The sequence below is a fragment of the Trachemys scripta genome, chromosome 4, assembly GCF_013100865.1.
Source record: "Trachemys scripta elegans isolate TJP31775 chromosome 4, CAS_Tse_1.0, whole genome shotgun sequence".
Lineage (NCBI taxonomy): Eukaryota > Metazoa > Chordata > Testudines > Emydidae > Trachemys > Trachemys scripta.
In genome coordinates, this window is record NC_048301.1 from 70,342,569 (window position 1) to 70,364,216 (window position 21,648).

The window sequence follows — 21,648 nt, forward strand, 5'->3', positions numbered from 1 at the left end:
GACTATACGCGGTTTTCGCTTTACGTGCTAACCGCGGAACGGAACCCCCGTGTAAGATGAGACTCTCCTGTATTGCCATTTTAATACCTCAGTTCAAAACTACTTCTAGTTTATTCCCACTGACTCACAAAACTACCTCTATTTGGATTTGATTATTCTTTCTTAACTCTAAAGTGTAGTGTACCTGAAGTTTAAAAGTGAGAATGCGAGCACATCTGTATTAAAAGACAGCCTCTAATGCCTTACTAATGAACAATGAAAAGTCACAGCAGTTAACCTGAGATCACAATTTTATTCACAAGATAACCGATCAGTGGCACTAAGAAAAAAAGATTTATAGAAATATTTTCAAAGGGCACTGAAGTATCTTTTTAAGTTTGGTTTGGTAGAGATCCTCCATTTCTGGAACTTGCTCCCAACAAAAATAAGATTAAGCTTGAACTTAGCTACTTTTAGAAATAAGTACAGCTCTCTGCTCATGTCTTCACAGCTGATTAAATCACTATCTCCTAAATGACTGCTAAAACTGCAAGGAAGCATGGTGCTTGTTCTCTCTTAATAAGATCCTGAATGCATCAATCTTAGTTTTTTAAGGTACCTATATACACCAGGAGGAGAGGCACCAAATACTCTCTCCTATAAGTCCCTGTATAGTATTGTGTACAGTAAAGTAGAAAAACAGATCTGGATTGCTGGTAATAACATTAGCATAAGAAATATTAAGAATGAAAAAAACAAGCCATTTGCTCTACCAAGTCTTATCTCTTACAATATATGATTTCTGCCAGAGAAGAATGTAATTGTTTTTGGAATACTCTCAATTCTTTGCTTCATTACCCCTCCCTGGTAGACCACAGTAAAGATTTATTGTTTTCTCAGTGAAATGTCTTTGTTCTAAATGTGCCTGAGAGTTTCATTTTTACCACTGGCCCTCCCTATCCTCACAGAGTTATGTCTTTAACTTGATGACCTAGATTCAAAATAAATTCCCAAAATGTCACAATTACCTAACTTTTAAGATTTCAGATTTTACCACCGTGCAGAGTTCTTTTCCAGTCTTTGTGATCTTCTCTGTCCCTGGCTAGTGTACTTTGAATTGCCTTTACATTTTTATGAGTGAAAGAAAAGTAGCGTCAAGAATGCAAGTTCTGCTCTACATAACTACAAAATCCCCTTCCTCATTTGTAAGATCAATTAGATAAACAAGGGTGAATTTAACTTGTCATGTTAATCCAATAATTAGTTTTTTTCTTTGGTTGACATCTTATGAGCAAAAGTTATAGGGGAGTTAGATATATTTAGAGGCATGTAAGAGGTATTTTCTTAGTGTTCAAAGACATCTATTTTTGACAAAAATTGTTTAGAACACAGGATACTTAGCTTTTTGTACACATTGCTAGACATCCCAACAGCATAAATAGTAAATAAAAGATGTGTATGTCTAAGCAAGTTTGTGTTTCTCATGACTCGTACCGAAACAAACACCAATAAAACCCACACAAATATAAATATCTTAAACTATTAATTTTAAAATTTTAATGAATATTCAGCAAATAAATGTTTCGAACATTAAACTTCAAAAGACAAAAAAATTTGAAAGTATTAGTCAGAAAAAAGTTTCATAACTCTAAGATAGAACTTGCAGTCTTTCTTTCTAGCTGGCTTCAGTAAGAAACTGCTACTACCAACTAGTCATCATGCATCAACATGAGTGAATATAAAGGCAGTGGATATGCTAATTTGCAGAAAATTAGCAATGAATTTCAAAAAACCTGTAAGGATCTGGAATTCTTGGAATCCCATGTAGAACCCAATGACCAAACCAAGCAAACAGATAGTTGACCATCACTTAGGCTTCTTTCTGCCAGCTGGACTGTAAGATTCACAAATTCTAAGGCCTCAGAGAACACTATGATCATCTAGTCTGACCTCCCGCATATCACAGACCAAAGAATTTCACCAGAGATTCCTGCATCAAGTCCACAACATCTGGTTGTGCTACAGTATATTGTTACAGCTCTGGCCGAGTCCTCCAGTGGATTGTCACCAGTATTTTATAATCAGACCCAGCCTTTAGATCCCACATGCATACAAGTCAACTGGGTCAAGGTAGAGCCCAGAAATTGCCTTTGGCTCTGGGTCCCTAGGGCACAGAGACAGACTCCCACTCTGAAACCTCTCCTTGGGATGTGACACTCCACAGTCTAACTCCCCTAGACTCCAAGACTAGTACTGAACCTCCCATGCCTGCCCAGTTGCTTACGCACACTGTCACTTGAGATCCACTGTCAATGGCACTCTGGTTTATAGTTTAACTCTTCAGGGACACGTGTTAAGTAAGTAAAAAACCCAGGAACTTGTTAAACACTCACACACGACTGTTAGCACAAGAGAGTTATAGATTTATGCAAAAGAATAAACTCCTGCATGCAAGCCATCCGTCAGAGTCCTCACCACTTCTGATAGTCCCTAATGTTGGTCTGTGACCTTAGGGGCAGACAAAGCCAATTCTCCAGTTGTATCTTGTTTTTCGTGATGAACTGCCTCCCCTTGTTCAAAGAACATGTCTCTTTTTAAAAGCAATCTGTAACACATTTTCACCTCCTCTCCATTTTCTGGGTATTTTCCATGCTTCCAATCCCATGTGGGATTGCTGGGCAAAGAGTCATTAAAAATCAATGGTTCTGCCAGCAGCAATCCAACTGTTCTACCAGGGCAGAGCTATTCAATTGTTGATAGCCCTTTGACACTTCTGTTACACCTTTCCAGGCATAGTCTGTTCACTGTGTGTCATGTTCCTGTTACCAAATGGATGATGAAATTCACGATTGTTACACCCATAAATAATATTTCACAAAACAAGAAGGAACTCAAACTGACATGGATATATTCCTCAAAGCATCATACATTTTTAGGAAGACATCCGATCTTAATTAAAGGACTTCAAGTGAATGCACCACATCCCTATGTAAGTTGTTCCAATGATTAATCATCTTCACTATAAAAAATGGATTTTATTTCGAGTCTGAATTTGTATGGCTTCATCTTCCAGCCATTGGATCTTGTTAGCCTTTGTCTGCTTAATTAAAGAGCCATCTACTATCAGAAATCTCTTCCTCCTGTAGAAAGAATGTGATCAAGTCACCTCTTAACCCTCTCTGTGTTAAACTATGTGGATTGAACTTCTTTAGTCTCTCACTGTAAGAGAGGCTTTCCAGACTGCAAGTCATTGTAGTAGCTTTTTAGCACACCCTTTCCAATTTGTCAGTGTGTGGACATCAGATCTGGACACAGTATTCCAGTCTCACTAATGCTCTATCCCATGGTAATATCGCGCCCCCTCCTTACTTTTGTTTGATAGTCTCCCGTTTATACATTCAAGGATCACGTTTGCTCTCTTGGCCACCACTTTGTTCTGGGAGATCATGTCCAGCTAGTTATCCACCATGCCCATTAAGTCCTTTTCTGAGTTATTGCTTTCCAAAAGATATCTTTATGTTTACTTTCATAGAAGGTCTTCATGCACCAAACTTAGATTACGAAAACCTAGGTAGAAAGGTTTCAGTAGCCAGACCTTAAAAGTCAACCAACCTCAGGGAGGAAGAACAGAAGCCAGAAAACGCCTACATCTCAGACCACCTATTCACCATTTTGTCAAAGTATCTCACACACTAGCATCTACCAAATGCCTGCTCTTAAGACTACATCAACACTCGCATTAACAGATGTAAGTAACAAAATCCAATTTCTAATACAGATAAAAAACCATAAAAGCTAGAGCCTGATACACTTTTTTTTTTTTTTTTGCAAACTGCCACAAAGGACAGCGAGGATAGTGGGTGTGAGAAAGAGAAACATTAAACCTCAAACAGTAACTGTAAAGCGAGATTGCTTAATTAATTATAGTAACTACGTTTAAGAACTTTATTGGATTAATACAAAATCTTTAATTGAATTCTGTGCTTGAATAATTCTAACCACTTTGTCAGGAATGACTTGTTATTTCTATGAAATGTATACTATTTATGTAAAATGCAATTTTGTTGATTTCTTGCAGTGAAATCTACAGAAATGACTGTTTTTTTAAAATTAAATTTGTATTGTTGATTTATTCTGATTTCTTGCTATCTGATTGGCAGTAACAAAAGTAGAAGCTAATCTGCTATATCTATAGAGTCCAAAATCTTTCATCTTGGATTATACATATGAAAGGGAGCTAGTTAGTTTGCATTTTAAGTGGTAATGTCATCCTTCCAATAAAACTTTGGAAAATTTTGTTTTGTGTAACTGTTTTTTCAAGTGATCTTATTGAATTCTAACCACTCTAGCGTGGAGCCTACCCTTTCACTCATAATGTACCAGTGTCTCTCTCCATTTCCCCTTATACCACCACACTGGTGTGGATGTCAGTTCTCATCTGTTTTCGTGCACTATACCTCAGCCTCCTTTTTCTGTCCTTTTATTTTTTATTTGCTTTTCCCCTGTATTTTTGTAGATTTTGCTGTCCATTTTTCACTCTTAGATTTTCATACCACATTCTCTCCCTCCATACACTGTTTCCTTCCTACGTCTCTGTCTCTTATCTTTTCAGGGGCAGGGTAAGAGAGAAAACAGGACAGGATTAAGGCGTAGGCCCTGTAGACCTGTGCTAGATCCCGTGCTCCTAAAGTCATATGATTACATCATAAGTTATGCTTTCATTTTTTTAAAAAGCAAGTTTCTGGCTGCAAGTTGTAAACAAAGTTGTAAAGAAAACTTCGAAAATGTGACCTGACCATAACCAATGTAGGGATATCTGCCTGAGACTACAGACAGTATGAAACATTGACTCTGAGAAGAGTGAACAGATATCTTCATCTTAATGGGTTCTTAATTCCAAGACCCAATGCTCTGTGGGCTTCCTACCATCACTATCCCAGCAGAGGATGCTGTGCGTGGCAGGAAGAAAAAAGTGCAGCAGACCCAGCCTATCCAACCAACCAGATACACACTGGCTGCTGGGGAAATAACGGGGTGTTCGTTTGTTGCTACCTCAGTCTCTCTATAAAGCTGAGAATTCCCCTGTCACCACTCCTGCTGCTCTGGAAGGGAGGGGAATCCCCATGTCTCTGCCAATGCCACCACAACTCAAAGGGGATGGGGAGATGGTGGTTGCCATCACATGGGGAGGGCCCTGAATTGCCTCAATTGGCTCAGATAGAAAGACAAGTGATCTTAAGTGGACTCCTCTCTGTTTGTTGACATAGAACACTGCAGTAATGTTGTTTCTAATGACCCAGACTACTTGATCACAGAAATGTGGGAGGAAATATCCAGAAGCCATTTTATAGCACACATCTCTAATACACTGATATGGAGCTGCAACTCCTAGGGGTTCCAGCTGCCAAGTATGCAGGTTTTGCCAGTGAATTTCCAAGCCTTTGTTTAAGGCATCGGACTTTATGACTGCTGCTCAAGATAGAGAAGAGAATAACAGCATTTTCAGGACATTCAGTCAGATTTCCAACCAGTGAAGTCACTGGAGCATGTTTGGAGGCACAGTTAAAAGAGACATAGAAATATAGGGCTGGAAGGGACCCTGAGAAGTCATCAAGACCAACTCCCCTGAGCTAAGGCAGGATCACGTAAATCTAGGCCATCCCTGACAGGTTTGTCTAACCTATTCTGAAAATCCTCCAATAATAGGGATTCCCCAACCTCCCTTGAAAGCCTATGCCAGGGCTTAATTTCCCTTATAGTAAGAAACTTTTCTAATATCTAACAGGGACACCCACATTTGGTGTGTAATTGAGAGGCAGCCTCAACCAGGCAAATGGAGTCACAAATTGCCAAAGCCATAAGGGCTTATCAGCTTGAAGTAAAATATCACTGGCTGACAAAAGCTGTTTCTTAAACATTGAATGGTTTGACATAGTTTCCAACAGTCTTTCCTCTGAGTTGAGGGCTTTGGCTTGCACAGAATCCAAGACTGTTCTGATGTTGGAAATCCTCTGAAATGGAATGATAGAACATTTCTGCTACCTGATAAGAAGTTTTAGGAGGTTTAATCTTTGGCACAGACTTCAGCCTTGGGCACGAAGATGGATTCTGCCTTTGGAATTGGAAGTATGAGAGTATCTGGATTTTCTTCTTTTGCAATAGGTAATCTAGACTTGTCTCTCTCATTTTCTCCCAGCTGTCAGTGGGGGAACTAAAAAGACCTTACCCATCAAAAGGTAGATCCTCCACAATGGTCTGTGCATCGTAAATCAATCAGGAAAATTATGTAATGGCTGAGCCTTTCTAACAGGTTATATTGATAATGTAGCATTATAGCCTATTAGTTAACAATATGAATGCACAATGTCCCAGACGATTTTTGATAGGACTACTGATACGTTTAAAGTTATGCACATGCATTAGTGCTTATGTTATCTGGGCCCAAATCGTTATTTCGGGCCTAAAACAAAGTTAATAGTGTCTCTTTAGTAGTACAATCTCTATATAGATTATTTGTAATTATTTGACTCTTTATATCAATATAATAACTAACTGCCCAGTATAGCCCTGAGTTATCCTGTCATGGACAGTCATCTGTTAATGTATCTGCATATAATGTGTGATTTTAAAATGAAAAACAATTTACACAAGGCAGTCTGTTCTTTTCCAGTTATTTAGAGAAATTGTATGTAGAATGATAGTATAAGGAAGTTTGTGAGAAATAAAGGAAGAAAAGAAAAATTAAAATTGTAATTGGGTACAAGGTAAACTACTGTATTTGGAACAAATGCACGATATAATTTCTATTCTTATGACATATCTGAGCTAGAAAAAACCCAGTTCCACTTGCAGGCATATCATGTCAAGTTCATAAGAACAATTTTAATTCATAGCACAGATGCTAAGGGAAATATCCCAAGATTCATTGCACAAATCAGAACAATGACAGATGTAGTTAATTTATTGTAACTAACAGATTAATGTCAAACAGCTTATTAGAATTCACTCTATTTCCCTTAATTTTAGAAACATGCTAATTAGTTTTGCTGAAATATGCACACACGGATAGTATACATAAATAGAAAAAAAAGACTGCTATTGTGTTTTAAAAACAAAAGTCCTCTTAATTCACATAAACTTGTTAATTCTACTGACAATAGATTACTATCTAAAAAATATCAGTCACATATAAGCTTTAGAAATATTAAACTGATTGTTAATCTAAATTAAAGGTGTTTAAAAGGGACAGTCCAATTCATTAGCATGAAGATAAATGTACAATTTTAAACAGCACTTGTAGTGATTGGAAAAAGCACAATTTAATAAAACCATAATTCTATGTCATTTACTGTAAATTATAAACAACACGGTCCTGTAGAACATTGTATGAAGAATACGAATGGCTAGAAGAATATAGTTTATACAATTTAACACAATTTTCAAAATGGTTAATTTTTTTTTATTTTTATTTTTTGCAAAATAGAGGATCCTAACTGGATCTGAAGCCTTCATTTCAGGCACTGTAAGTACTTGCTGTTTCACAGACAGAAAGAGGTCAATCAAGTCCTATACCGGCCAAATTACTGAACTTCTTGACAAAGACATCTTGAGAAAACCTGGAATCTTGGCAACAATAAGAAGATGCATTTATTTCAATACTTCTGTTCTGAATTCTGTTGTTAACTAGTATTTTTGGAAGCGAAATGGATATTAGCTCAGAGAGAGATCTCTAATACTACTTTTCCCCATGATTCTGAATTGCAGTCTCATGCAATGTTTACTTGAAAAAAGGAGATGGATGAGTAAAAAAATGAAACTACAAACAGAAATTTGGAGTAGCATAAAATGAGAACATAGATTTTTGGCAATCCAGTGAGGTCATCCTTCAAATTTACTGGTAATTAAGCACCCACTGAAGATTCATATTAAAGCCAAAATTGGAAACAGTGTAACATACACGCATCTGTGACAATCTTCCTCAGTGCTCTTGCCTTCTCACAAGATTAGAATAGAATCTAGTCTAAAATGTGAGCGATTTGCCATAGGCCGTCCTAGAAGGTCGGTCTTTCATGGATGTATGTGTTGCATGCCCATAACCGTGAAACTCCAAACTGGTAGTTTGATGAAACTCAAACTCAAGCTGATGAGAGCAGCCCTGGTCAAATGGCAAGATACATATTGATATTATGGCCCACAAGGGACTCGGTAAGTGCCAAAGGCAGAGAATAGCAGAGACCGAGGTGCACCAGTGTCCAAGGCCTGTGCAATGGCAGGGAAATCATTATGTGAGATATAGACAGATAATCCTGGCAAGGGACCCCCAGCCACACACTGCAGAAAAAGGCAAAACCCCCGCAAAGTCACTGCCAACCTGACCTGGGGAAAATTTCTTCCCAACCCCCAGTATGGCTATCAGTTAGACCCTGAGCATGTCAAGAAGAAACAGCCATCCAAGCATCTGAGAGAGAGAGAGAGAGAGAGAGAGAGAATATGCTTGGGGCCATCTCAGAGCCCTGGCCCTCCCTGTCCATGTCCCATCTCCAGCTGTGGCCACCTCTGAAACTTCAGAGGAAGGAGACTAAAAAAAAAAAACAGAATATTGCTGTGGCGGAGTCTCTTTTTTACTCTCTGCAGGTGACTGGCTGAAAACCTGAAGCATGAGTTTTTAGGAACAGAAGACATAAAATGGGAGTGAGCCCCAAGGCTGCTGAGCCATGCCCCCTTTCATCACAAGCAACCCCATCGTACAATTGCACTAATAAATTTGTCCAGCACCACCTAATAATAGGAACTACTGGCAAAAAAGAAGTGCTGGAATCAGGGCTCTGGGAGACCTCTGGAAGGGACAGAGGGGAGCAGGGAGGAAGATGGGGCAGTGAGGAAGTTGGGAGAGGCCAAAGAGAGCAGGGGGAGACTCCTTGCAGAGCCCATCCCATCCCTGCTTTCCACCACCTGTGCCTTGCGCCTGCTCTCTGAGGAGGCGCTGCTCCTTTACCCCGTTGTTCCCAGTGGCTCCAGCCCCTGTGCTCCCCTGCCTGGTCCTGGCAGAAGCATCCCGGCTCCCTACAGGCTGACCCACTGCTGAGCACCTCCCACCCAAGCTTGGAACTGACCAGATTGGCAGACTCTCTATAGCTGGGGAAGGAAAGGAGCCACCTGAGTTGGGACAGGCAGAAGTCCAGAAAACAGTGTTCTGGCTCCAAAAAAAGAGATGTAATGGTATTTTGGAGTGTTCTAGCATGACGTGAGTGCTGATTATTTGGCAACATTAGTAATAGACCATGGTACCATCCCTACATATACTAGGTTATAAAATAGTTATAAGGTAGTTCTACATAATTTTATCCATATACGCACATTCTATGTACATAGTGAGCGTAAACACATTTACAGCTGTGATCATTCTTTTGTATCTTTCCATGGTATATTTAGAAAACTCCTTAAAAGCTAAATAGTCTCACTAAACATGTTTTGGGGAATTGTTTACCTATTTCAGAGAAATCGTGCACAGGATGTCATTTGTTCTAAGGAAGACATTCTCTTTGTAAACCTAAATATCTTTTAAACATATGTCATTTCAACACTGGTAGATTTAAACTGGAGCTTTTACAAGCAATTGTCTTATTCAAATGCTTCCTATCGGGTTTTTGTAAATGTTTTAGCTGGAACAGGGTATGTCATTAGAGAACTGAAAAGACAAGGATTCCTAAAACATTTGGAGTTCTTTTCTGTTAACTGAAAGTCCCTTTTCTTATTGAACACAACTGGTCAAATATGCAGCAAATACATATTTCCTAGGCTAAAATAAAAATATTATAAATGGCACAATTTATTCCAAAAATCCAATCCTATGCGTAAGAATTAGAAAAAGTACAAACCCATACCCAATTTATGTATAAATCACTCTATTACTCCCCAAGATTTCAAATACTAAAAAAATGCAAACAGAAAAAGAGGTTGTTCTTTTAAAATATAATCTTGTGTTTCATCCTTTTCTTCACCCACTTTACATGTCTATGAACTCAATGTTGTCTGTTTAGATTGCAAGCTTTGCAAGGGAAGGAATCTTCTTATGTAGCCGTAATACACTAACACATTTTTGAGTGCTACAAAAACAATTCACATTAACAAGTGAGGTTTTTCTACATCTTGAAAAAGATTTAAGGTAAAGCAATCAACCCACCAATTCCTATGGAAATTATCTTCCAAAGTCCTGGTCCTGCAAACTCCTATGATACTTACATTTACATAGACTATATGACTATAACATACCATGTAAATATTTGTTAGCAGCTATGGCAGGATTGACACTGCAGACTCAATCCAAGTGGGCACAGATTTCACCTCCCCAACTGCACAGAGGCTTGATCCAAAGCTCAATGAAGTCAATAAGAATTTTTCTATGTACTTCACTGGCATTAGATCAATTCCTATGTGGACTGAGTGAATTTCAGTCAAAATTTAGATAAAAGAAAAGAGAGTGAGAGGTTACGCAATGGCTAGCTAAGTGTAGAAAGCAAGGAGATTGGACTCCCAAACACACAACTCAAAACAGCACCTTTATAATTACAAATTAAAATCAACAAGCTATCATCTTTGTGGCACTGATGCAGCAGAAACTTGGTTTTTTGTTTGTCTCCCCTAGTTGAAGCAGCTCCCTGGATGTTTGCTGAGTTGTCTCCCAAAGTGGCTAAAACTGCCAGTGGATCTTGCAGTCTGATTTCTAGAGAAATCAACTAGCTAATGCAAAAGGGGTAACATTTTCAGGTCAGATTTATGGGTGGGTGGGTAACAGTTATGAACAAGCAATTGAAGAAGAACATGAATATATTAACAATCCCATAGGAGCCACCCACTAAGTAGCTGGCTTCTGCCTCCCTCACTATCCATCTTCCTTCCTCTTCTACTCCCTTTCCTCCCCTCCTACCTTGGAAAGACTGGTACATAAATAAGACCCTACACATGGTACATAAATAAGAGGAGATATGATAAAATATACAAAATAGTGAATGATATTGAGAAGATAAAACACCCTGAGACAAGAACCATGGAATAAAAAAGTGGAAAGTTCAAAACTCATAAAAGGGAATGTTTTCACACAATGCACAATTAAGCCTGTGGAACTCATTGCCACAGGATTTCACAGAGGACAAGGGTTTAGCAGGATTCAAATAGGATTAGACATTTATATGGGTTTAAATAATATCCAGAGTTATAATAGCAAACATTTTTTTAAATCTCATGACCGCCTATTTCTTGGTTTCTTAAATCTTCCTCTGAAGCAACCAGTACTGGCCACTGCTGGTGACAGAATACTGGACTCGGTTGACCACGGACCTTATCCAATATGGCAACTGCCATGTTTCACCCCTCATTACCTAAATTTTCACAGATTGCTGATTATCAAGCTGATGTTATTGCTCAGGCACTTAAAATACGGGGAACACAGATTTAAAACTGTTCTATATTGTCCACAGTAGACACAGACTAACTTCCTAATCTCCAAATTTGTGATTTTTTTTGCAAAAGTAGGTGCTGCTCCCTGCTCTTCTGTACAGTGCAGTTGTTTTTGTTTTTAATTTCTCCTTTCTTTTCTTTGTCTCTCACTCTGGCAAAATAAAAAGATACATTTAAATCTCATTCAAAGTCACCAAGAGGATAGGTAGCTTGCAGGCAGAAAAACATTTTGAAAACCTTTTCTATGGAAGGAACAGTAGGAGCAATGACATCCATGTCAAATTTATCCCTGTACAGATTACATGTGCACAAGGCCTATCCACCACTTAAATCCTATTTATGTCTGGATTAACATAGGCTTTGTACTGAACTTCTGCACAGGCAAATTCTCCAGATCAAAGCCTGCCTAACCAACTTAATTACCAACCAGGGCAATTACCTGCAAAGATTTTCAAATGTTACTAGTCAAAATTCAACAGGCAATACAGTTTCATCTGTGGAAAAATAGCAGATCTCTCAAAAAATGTCTACAGTAAGTCAAATAGTCACTAAAGACTCACTTCGTACCTCTCACAGTGAGGTTTGTATTGATGATGTGGAGATGGCTGTGTTACCCTAGAATTGACATTCCTGCATATACCCCAGTATTTGACAGTACTGCACTCAGCAATTTTGTATGTTCAGCCACTGGCAGCTGAAAACCAAACACCACATAGCAGTCAGATGGAAGGAGGAGCCCCTCAGAAGCCTGGCTGCTGATCCCGTGGAACCATTTCAGACTTTTTGGGTAACTATAAATGTTTTGAAATGCTCTAAACCCTAGTCCAACCGCAGTGAGTGAGTGAGTGTGAGAGAGAGATCTAAAACTACTTTTTCATTAGGTGAAAGCACTTTTGCTTGTGCCAATTATTTATCAGATGGATGAGCTGTGCCTCCATTGATGTATTCCTTACACTGCCTGGAGAGAAACAGTAAAGTTACCACTGCTTTGGGTTTCTGAAAACCCTGTATACCATGTTATCACAGACTACTGAGAAAGTCTTGCAACTTATGGACTCTGCCTATAATAGAATCAATTTAGAAATAATCTAAGAAAACTATTAAGCACATAACTAGTGTGCCTGGGGGCAGTGACCTGAAACACCTGTAGAACAGTTAGTTTATTCTTGCCTGTAAATAGTGTTCTCATAACAGAAAATCTGTTTGTCTGGAAAAAAAACTTTTGGATTGACCATAACCATCAGCACTCATGTAGGCAGATCACTGGTGAAATCTGACACCCAACTGCTCCAAGTAAGAGCCTATAAATTATGTCACAAGCCCAGTAAATGACTTTCAAAGCTTATCATCCTAAAATAACAACTGTATTTACAAAGAAGAGAATGATGTCTGGTTCTATTCCACCCATTTCAGAGATTTGAAGACACAATACGTGAGGATGAACTGGTTGTTCAAAGATTCTGGCTGCTGAACCTCTAATGAAAGGAGGAATGCCTGGAGGTCCTTCTTATGTAGGAGAGCCTACTGAACAGTGTCTACTCAGGAAATCATCACTCTCAAAAGATCTCAGGTATCTCCCCCAGACTGTAATCTTTGAGTTCAGTAGTTGGTTCAGGGACCTTCTGAAACATACAGCCATGCCTGTTGAGAGAAGCTGGCATAGGCCCAATTCTCCAGAGGCCCAGTGCCAGAGGAGACAAGTACTGGCAGACAGAACTAGCCATACAGTAACTCCTCACTTAAAGTCGTCCCGGTTAATGTTGTTTCATTGTTATGTTGCTGATCAATTAGGGAACATGCTCGTTTAAAGTTGTGCAATGCTCCCTTTCTAACGTCGTTTGGCAGCCGCCTGCTTTGTCCACTGCTTGCAGGAAGAGCAGCCCGGTGGAGCTAGCTGGTGAGTGGTTGGAACCAGAGTGGACCGATAGCCCCCCTATTAGCTCTCCCTATCAGCTCTCCACTCCCCTAAGTTCCCTGTGCAGCAACTGCCCAGCAGGCTAGCAATTGCAGCTGTCCCTCCCGCCACTGCCACATGCTGCTCCTGCCCTCTGCCTTGGAGCTGGTCCCCGAGACTCCTGCTTGCTGTGTGTGAGGAAGGCAGAGGGGAGCTAATGTCAGGGTGTCCCCCTGCCCCTGCACTCCGCTTACCCCATCTTCCATAGAGCAGGGGGGACACATGATAGAGGGAGCTTCCAGGCAGCAGCAGCTGCGGTTGGGTCTCAGCTTGCTGATCTAATTAACAAGGCAGTCTACTTCTGACCCCACTCTTCATACTTAAAGGGGAAATGCTTCTCTCTCTCTCTCACACACACACACACACACAGGTTGTGTGTCTCTGTCTGCCCTCCCTCCTTTCCTGCTGCCTTGTACAGTAGAGTGTGAGAGTTAACCCTTGAGGGCTCAGCCAATTGCTAGTTCATCATTTAGCAGTAAGGCATTCCCTGGAAACATCCCACCCTCTGACTCCTCCACCTCAACCAAGCTTCACAATCATCATCACTGTGTACCAGTATTAAATTGTTTGTTTAAAACTTATACTCTGTGTGTGTGTGTGTGTATTATATAGTCTTGTCTGGCGAAAAAAATTTCCCTGGAACCTAACCCTTTCATTTACATTAATTCTTATGGGCAAATTGGATTCGCTTAAAGTCACATTTTTCAGGAACATAACTACAAACGTTAAGTGAGGAGTTACTGTACTTGCCTGCTTTCAGACCACTCCCCCACCAAGATTTGTGAGTCAGGAGCCTGACAGAAAAGGAGGGAGGGTGGAGAAGGAGAGAGAGAGAAAGAATAAACAGGAAATGAATACCTGCAAATACAGGATCCAAAGACTTTCCCTATGAACATGGGAAAAGAGATACTGTGAGCTGCTTCTGTCAGCCACTGGTAGAACACTGGCTTTGTGATGCAGTTCATAAATGTATACCCAGGGAATAGTTGTGCACACAAACTTCTCACCAGTGAGCTGCCTCTATGAGTGTTGGTGTATGTAGTTCATCCAAAAGTTCATGCAAGAAAAATGGGTTGGCTGTGCATGAGAAAATCTTTTAAAGGTCCTAACTGGATCTGAAGCCTTCATTTCAGGCACTGTAAGTACCTGCTGTTTCACAGACAGAAAGAGGTCAATCAAGTCCTATACCGGCCAAATTACTGAACTTCTTGACAAAGACATCTTGAGAAAACCTGGAATCTTGGCAACAACAAGAAGATACATTTATTTCAATACTTCTGTTCTGAATTCTGTTGTTAACTAGTATTTTTAGAAGCGAAATGGATATTAGCTCAGAGAGAGATCCCTGATCCATCAACGTATCCAGATAAGCTTGAAATGTAGTCAAAATAATTTTATTTATCACCCCAGCTAATGTAATATCTTTTCAAAAGGATAATGATATATGTGAATGAAATTCAACAACAGTGACCGCGATGGTGGGGCCACAATCCTTTTGTGGGTCTCTAGAGCTACTCTAAAATAGATAATAAAAATATCAATCCTTCCTTTTCTGCCTTTGAGCAGATGGTAACTGGACCAAAACTCCTTACTTGGACATGACTAACATACCATGTATGTATCAACAGACAACGTTTTTTATTAATGCTAATGAACCTAAAGCTTTGGCCTGAGATGTAGTACAATGCAGGACTGTTTTTATCTCCCTTAGTGTTTATTCTTACTATGGAATCTCTAGTCCAGCAATCATATTACCTGAATAAAAGTTAGGTGTACTTATCCATGGATAGCATTATATGCAAATGACACCTTACTTTTTGTGTTTATCTTTATGGTAGTCCCTCCTAAAGTACTGAAGCAACGACAACAATTATTTGGAGCTATTTAAATTAAATGATGCCCCTTTTGCTATTCATTTTAATCAATATTTGCTAACTGGAATTTCTTAAACCTGTCATTTTCTCAGTTAAACACCATTAACATGAACCCATATTAGCTACCTTTAAGTGCTTCTAGTATCTTTTCCAATTCTATTTAACAAAACTCCAGAATCATATATTAAAATATATTTGGACAGGTAACAAATTCAAAGGTAGTTTGGCCTTCCAATTTTAACACTCTACTATGCAGCACAGCTGGGTCCATCAGCTGACTGGCACAGAAATTGCCCCCCAAAACATTAGATCTCTACAGAACAACTACAAATCCCAGATATAGCATTTGAATATATTTCTCTTCTTCCATAGTGTAGGTTTATCCACTCTTTACCCACTCAGTAATTAACCTATTTACTCACCACCATGATTATATGGACAATAATTTCCAAAACTATTTAATACCCTCCACTCCCTTTCCCTTTGTCTCCCTTTTGTAATAATCCACTGTTTCCTCTGGGAATCATATCTTTGTATAGCAACTGAGACTTTTCGGATCTCACTAGATTAATCTAGTTGATTATACCAGAACCATCAGCTATGTTCCTTTGATCTATTAAAGACACAGTGGGCCAGATTCCAAACGGTCTTTCTCATACATTTCTTCCAATATTTCCAAACTCATATGCATTTACAAGACAACAGTGCTTAAATGATCAGATAACTCTGAAGAAACAATATTTAATATATCTAATAATAGAGAAAGATTATCTAAAATCTATTAAATACTTTTGGAAACAATCATTCACATAAAAGATACTCAAACAACAGGGAGCTGGATGTTAAAATTCTTGCCAATATTCAGCCTAGACTTTGAGGAAAAGGCGGACATACTTCCAATCATCTGCAATAGGCTCATTCATACTAATTTGATGGGATTGTACATTTATACAAATATTTTGGCAAATGTTCAAAATGCAAGCTAATATGATTTTGGAATTTTCATGTACAATTATGTTCATAGCTCAGCTAGGTGCTGACAGTGAGGTTTCACTAGAAAAAATGATTCCACCCCCTCAGTTTTCTGTATATACGTGTCAGACTATTACTGCCCAATGGCAAAATCCCCATGTTCCTTTTGTAAGCATTTGTTTAAATAAAATAATGGATTAATTTCCTGCCCTAAATAATAAAAATAAACACATTATCTTGCTACATGGGCACCAATTACTGTTTTTACTAGTCTATTTGATTCATAGTAAGAATTTATGTTTTATTATTGTTTCTGTTGGTATATAAATATGTATTATATGCTTTTTGTATTTATATTTCATACTTCCTTCAGTATGATTATATACTTTAGCACTTGCATCTCTTTAGTACCATCGCTATTCCCTCACAAAAATGAGATCCTAATCTGCCACCCAATGTAACTTGATATACTGTTCAAGGATTTTGGTCTGGATTTGGAACTGTTTTTGCCTAAAAATTCCCTGTTGATGTAGCAGGATCCTCTAAGAGAGGATACTAGTGTTCTATTACAATACAATGAAGGGAAAAATAATGATCCATAAAATTGCAATCATAGTTAGTTATTACTCAATACTTAACAGACAAAAAACAGGTTATGATATAGTCCTGTAATGTAGACACAGCAAAAGGAAAATTATTTGAGACTTGTTCATTGAATCTTACCTGACCAGTGTCCAGTGGTAGCGCCTGATCTGTCTGTGCATGTCTCACTTACAGGTCTAAAGACAGTCTCCCAGCCACCAGTAGCATAGCGCCAATTCTGAGACTCCAAAATGAGTGTTCGTTGTGTTCCATATGCAATCATGAAGCAGTAGACAACATGATGAAGTTGACAGCCATAGCCACAGCCTTTGTTGATATTACACACAAGTTTCTTGGCTTTACTGCAATCCTTGGGGTTCTATAAGTAAGGACGAAGAAGCACAGTTGAAGACAAGATATACACAAAGACATATTTCTCTGAGTTAATAAGTGACAAGTGTCATAAATCACACACAAGTCATGCCAATATAGTACATCCCACATTAAAATGAAGGAGCAAGCACCAGCTGAATGAAAATTGTTTGTGCATTCTCAGCAGTTAACATGAACAGTGATCACATATATTTCACTACTCCAATATAAAATAATACACCTTTAAGATATTAAATTATGTTTTCATTTCTAAGGCTGTCAGAATATGCTAACACTCAGTCTCAAGGCTCACATCCAAAATAGTTCTCAATGTAAGAATGCTCTTTCTTGATTTCCTCTGGCTCTTTCCCAACTTTGTTAGCACTATTTCAATGAACATGCATGAATTATTTAAAAAGAAAAATTCAGTCTGCCTAGAGAGTAAAACAAACACTTTATTAATAAACTATTTTCCAAACTAACTTACTACAAACCAGTATAAAACATACTACATGCTAAACAAAGTGGTAAAAGTCAACGTTTTAAACTGGATTGTATTCTTGATAAACATAAAATCCAGTTATTGAAATAGTCCAGCTCTGCACAAAAAAATTATGCACTGAAAGTTTGATAGAATAATTTTAAAACAATTTTCTGTACTTTTAAGAGATTATATCTTACATCATCTATATTAAAGGATATTTATAGTATGTAATATTTTTTTTATACAACTACTGAATTTAACTGTCGTTAAATAAGGTATGCCAAGCACATTTAAAATTATAAAGTATTAAATACTTTTTGGGTTCATAAAGTCCGGATAAGATTTTTTTCTGTCAAAGTTTTGTTCTTTGCTGTATCCATTGTTACTTACATATTCCCAGACATCTTTTTTCCATAAATATAATTTGTATATGAAATATTTAGAATGAGAAGTTATTTTGGGTTGTTTAACTGCAAGAGGAGAGTAACTCTGTGCACCAATACAACCATATCTTTTTCCCTTTCCTATCCAACACTCTATAATGGATTTTTCCCTATCCACTCTTGGAAAGAGATAAACCCTTTGCTGAGAGGAGGCTAGATATCACCCTCCCTCCTGAGAACTCTTCAGAATTATCTGCCTCTACAGCTGCACTCAGACCTCTATTTCTTAAGAGTATTTCAATCTATTTTATTTGGCTTTCCCGCTAATTTTTCCCAAAACAATCCATTCAAATTTGACCTTTTGAAATTTTGGCCCAAAATAATTTTAGGAAGGGCAGATTGTCTGAAGCCAAGCATTTAAGGGTCCTGGTGTAGATAACTTATCCTTATGAGGTTGCTTTGTCCAGAGAACCCAAGTTTGATAGTATCAGAGGGGTAGCCATGTTAGTCTGAATCTGTAAAAAGCAACAGAGGGTCCTGTGGCACCTTTGAGACTGTTACAGTCTCAAAGGTGCCACAGGACCCTCTGTTGCTTTTTCCAGATTCAGACTAACATGGCTACCCCTCTGATACTATCAAACTTGGGTTCTCTGGACAAAGCAACCTCATAAGGATAAGTTATCTACACCAGGACCCTTAAATGCTTGGCTTCAGACAATCTGCCCTTCCTAAAATTATTTTGGGCCAAAATTTCAAAAGGTCAAATTTGAATGGATTGTTTTGGGAAAAATTAGCGGGAAAGCCAAATAAAATAGATTGAAATACTCTTAAGAAATAGAGGTCTGAGTGCAGCTGTAGAGGCAGATAATTCTGAAGAGTTCTCAGGAGGGAGGGTGATATCTAGCCTCCTCTCAGCAAAGGGTTTATCTCTTTCCAAGAGTGGATAGGGAAAAATCCATTATAGAGTGTTGGATAGGAAAGGGAAAAAGATATGGTTGTATTGNTTGCTTTTTCCAAGTTTGATAGTTACTCGAGCAGTTGGGCGCAGGGTTAGACTCCATACCTGCTATGTCATGCCATCTGAAGCATCACAGGGAGATTGAGCCTGTCCCTGGGCTTCTCTTTTGTTTGCTCTTCACCTACTTCATTGTTTTCTCTGTCTAATGATTACGTGAAGGAAGAGGAGCATGCCAAAGATTAATGCAGCATTTAAAGACTTCAGGAGAGAAGCTCTATGGTGACCTTTAGATAAGGCTGTACACACAAAGCATTATAAATTCTTAGATATTAAAAGCACATTTTATGGCTGCCTAATGATTTGATTCATAATTTCAGGAGGCATTAATTTGTACAAATATCTCTTCTTAGCACAGTAGACCATCTTTCCCCCCCTAAAATCTTTACATTAAGAACGCTACCACACATTCTATTTTTATTGTAAATTTAATGGATTTACAAACATTTAAAAATTTCAATTTATAATTTTTTTTGTATATTTTTGTCAATTTACTATCCTTCGCATAACTGATTAGTTGTTGATTTTATGCTGATTTCTTCCAAAAACTTTTTTAAAAGCACTCTTAAAATTGGGATGAATGCCGTAAGAGTGTGTATTTCTTTCTGCTCATAAGAATTCTCACAGAGCTTATTCAGGATCAATAGTTTTAAGTTATCCTTTATGTATATTAATGTTTATGTTTTCAAAAGAGCATTTTATACTAGCTCTCTGTTAGACCTCAATGCAATGCAGTGTAGTTAAAAAGGATATGATTAACTTAATTTGTTCAATAACTTTTACAACTAGTATGTTAGATACACCTCTATCCCCATATAAAACGACCCGATATAACACGAATTCGGATACAACGTGGTAAAGCAGTGCTTCAGGGGGGCGGGGCTGCGCACTCCGGTGGCTCAAAGCAAGTTTGATATAACGCAGTTTCACTTATAACGCGATACGTTTTTTTGGCTCCCGAGGACAGCGTTATATCGAAGTAGAGGTGTATATAGTTACTAATTCCCAAACTGTGATTGAACAAACAGTACTAAACACATATATGTGCACCACTGTATCACTTTACTGGTGGGTGAGGGCCCTGTTCACGCACCAGTAAAAGAGTGGGCCTGATTCTCTTCTTTCTTACACAGATTTTACACCACGGTAACTCCATTTATTCCAACTGAGTCACTCCAGAATCAGGCCCAGTATTTGCTGCTCCTTAGTTTACTAAGTAAAAATAATTTTTCTTCCTTTTGTTTCTGAAAATGAAATCCAGAATTTGAAGGCAGTTATCACCTTAGAATTTAAGTACATAGGCATGGATCATTACAGTATCAAGGAGGTAAGCTTTAAGTCAACTTACAGCTTGCAAACAGTTTCCATTGTAGATTTCAAAGGCAAAGGTGTAGCCATTGAGATGTTCAAATAATTTAGTAAAATTGCAATCAAAATGTACTGTAGATAGCTACTTTTCTATTGTTTGATCAACCTTCTTTTCATCCATGTTTCTAAATTTATCCACCCATAAAGTTTTATATTTAAACACATTCATTTTTTCTTCTCACGTCACAAACAGAAATATATAAAAACATATACTTACATAAACACAGAAACACACAGATAGTTTTTTCTTATACATATTAATTTTTCTGTTTTAACTGATGTTATGCTCTTTGGATCAGATTCAGCCCTTGACAAATGTGTAGACTTAAGCCTGGGCTGAATATTTGGCACAATGTATACAATTTATAATATCAAAATAACATTGCTCAAGGAATTGTGGTTTTCCCTTTCACAGGAAGGGGACTGACTACATACCTCAAGCTTCAACAACCTAAAAATAATAAAGTAACTTAGCTAAAGTGACTTAGCTAAAAAAGGAAGAATAGTTTCCACTTATTATTGGGGTTTGCAGTTGCTTATAAACTGCTTGAGTAACTATATCAACAGAATACTTCAAACAAATTACAGATGTATAATGCCATAACAAATACTGTCGTTAATGAGTTGTAGTTTATATTTACTTTATTTCCGAGATATGCAGAAAAACATCAATCATATAGCATTCTTAGCTCCAGCAAGCTCATCTAACAAATGATTAACTTGAATTATATAAAAATAGCCAACCAACAAAGCAGGTAGGTTGTCTGCCAGCTGCTATTACATAGAGTAACAGAAGTCATTAATGTAATAATTACAAATTACCAGACAACAGATGGATTCTTTGCTAATCCTTTCATTTTAGTTGGTTCCCTTTTCTTTTTCCTACTTACAGTCTTTCCTTCTTTTTGTTTGTTCACTGAGAGCTACACTTTCACCAACCTACCTCATCCCATTTCCTTCTCTTTCTTTGAAGGTTTACTATATTAATTAATTCAGTTTATTTAGGATAGATTGGTTAATAGATGGCTTGCAGAATGTTGTTGGAGTTAGAGACAGATTTTTTTTTGCCGGGGGGGGGGGGGGGGGAAAGGGAATGAAAATTTCAAAATACAGTAAAATTCCCCTTCCCTTTTGAAAATCCAGCTTTGTAATACAATTAAAACATAAAAAAGAAATGAGTAAACTTTGCGAAGTGTTGTCTGCAAAAG

General features: G+C 38.0%; 1 protein-coding gene across 4 annotated transcripts in view; it reads right to left on the reverse strand.

Moving 5' to 3' along the window:
- Positions 1-21,648, reverse strand: part of FUT8 (fucosyltransferase 8) — a 243,814-nt gene that overhangs the window by 40,537 nt on the left and 181,629 nt on the right. For all 4 annotated transcript variants that reach the window (XM_034769407.1, XM_034769408.1, XM_034769409.1 and 1 more), the window contains one exon: positions 16,960-17,197. In XM_034769407.1, the coding sequence (XP_034625298.1) occupies positions 16,960-17,197 (238 nt within the window). The remainder of the gene's footprint in view (positions 1-16,959; positions 17,198-21,648) is intronic.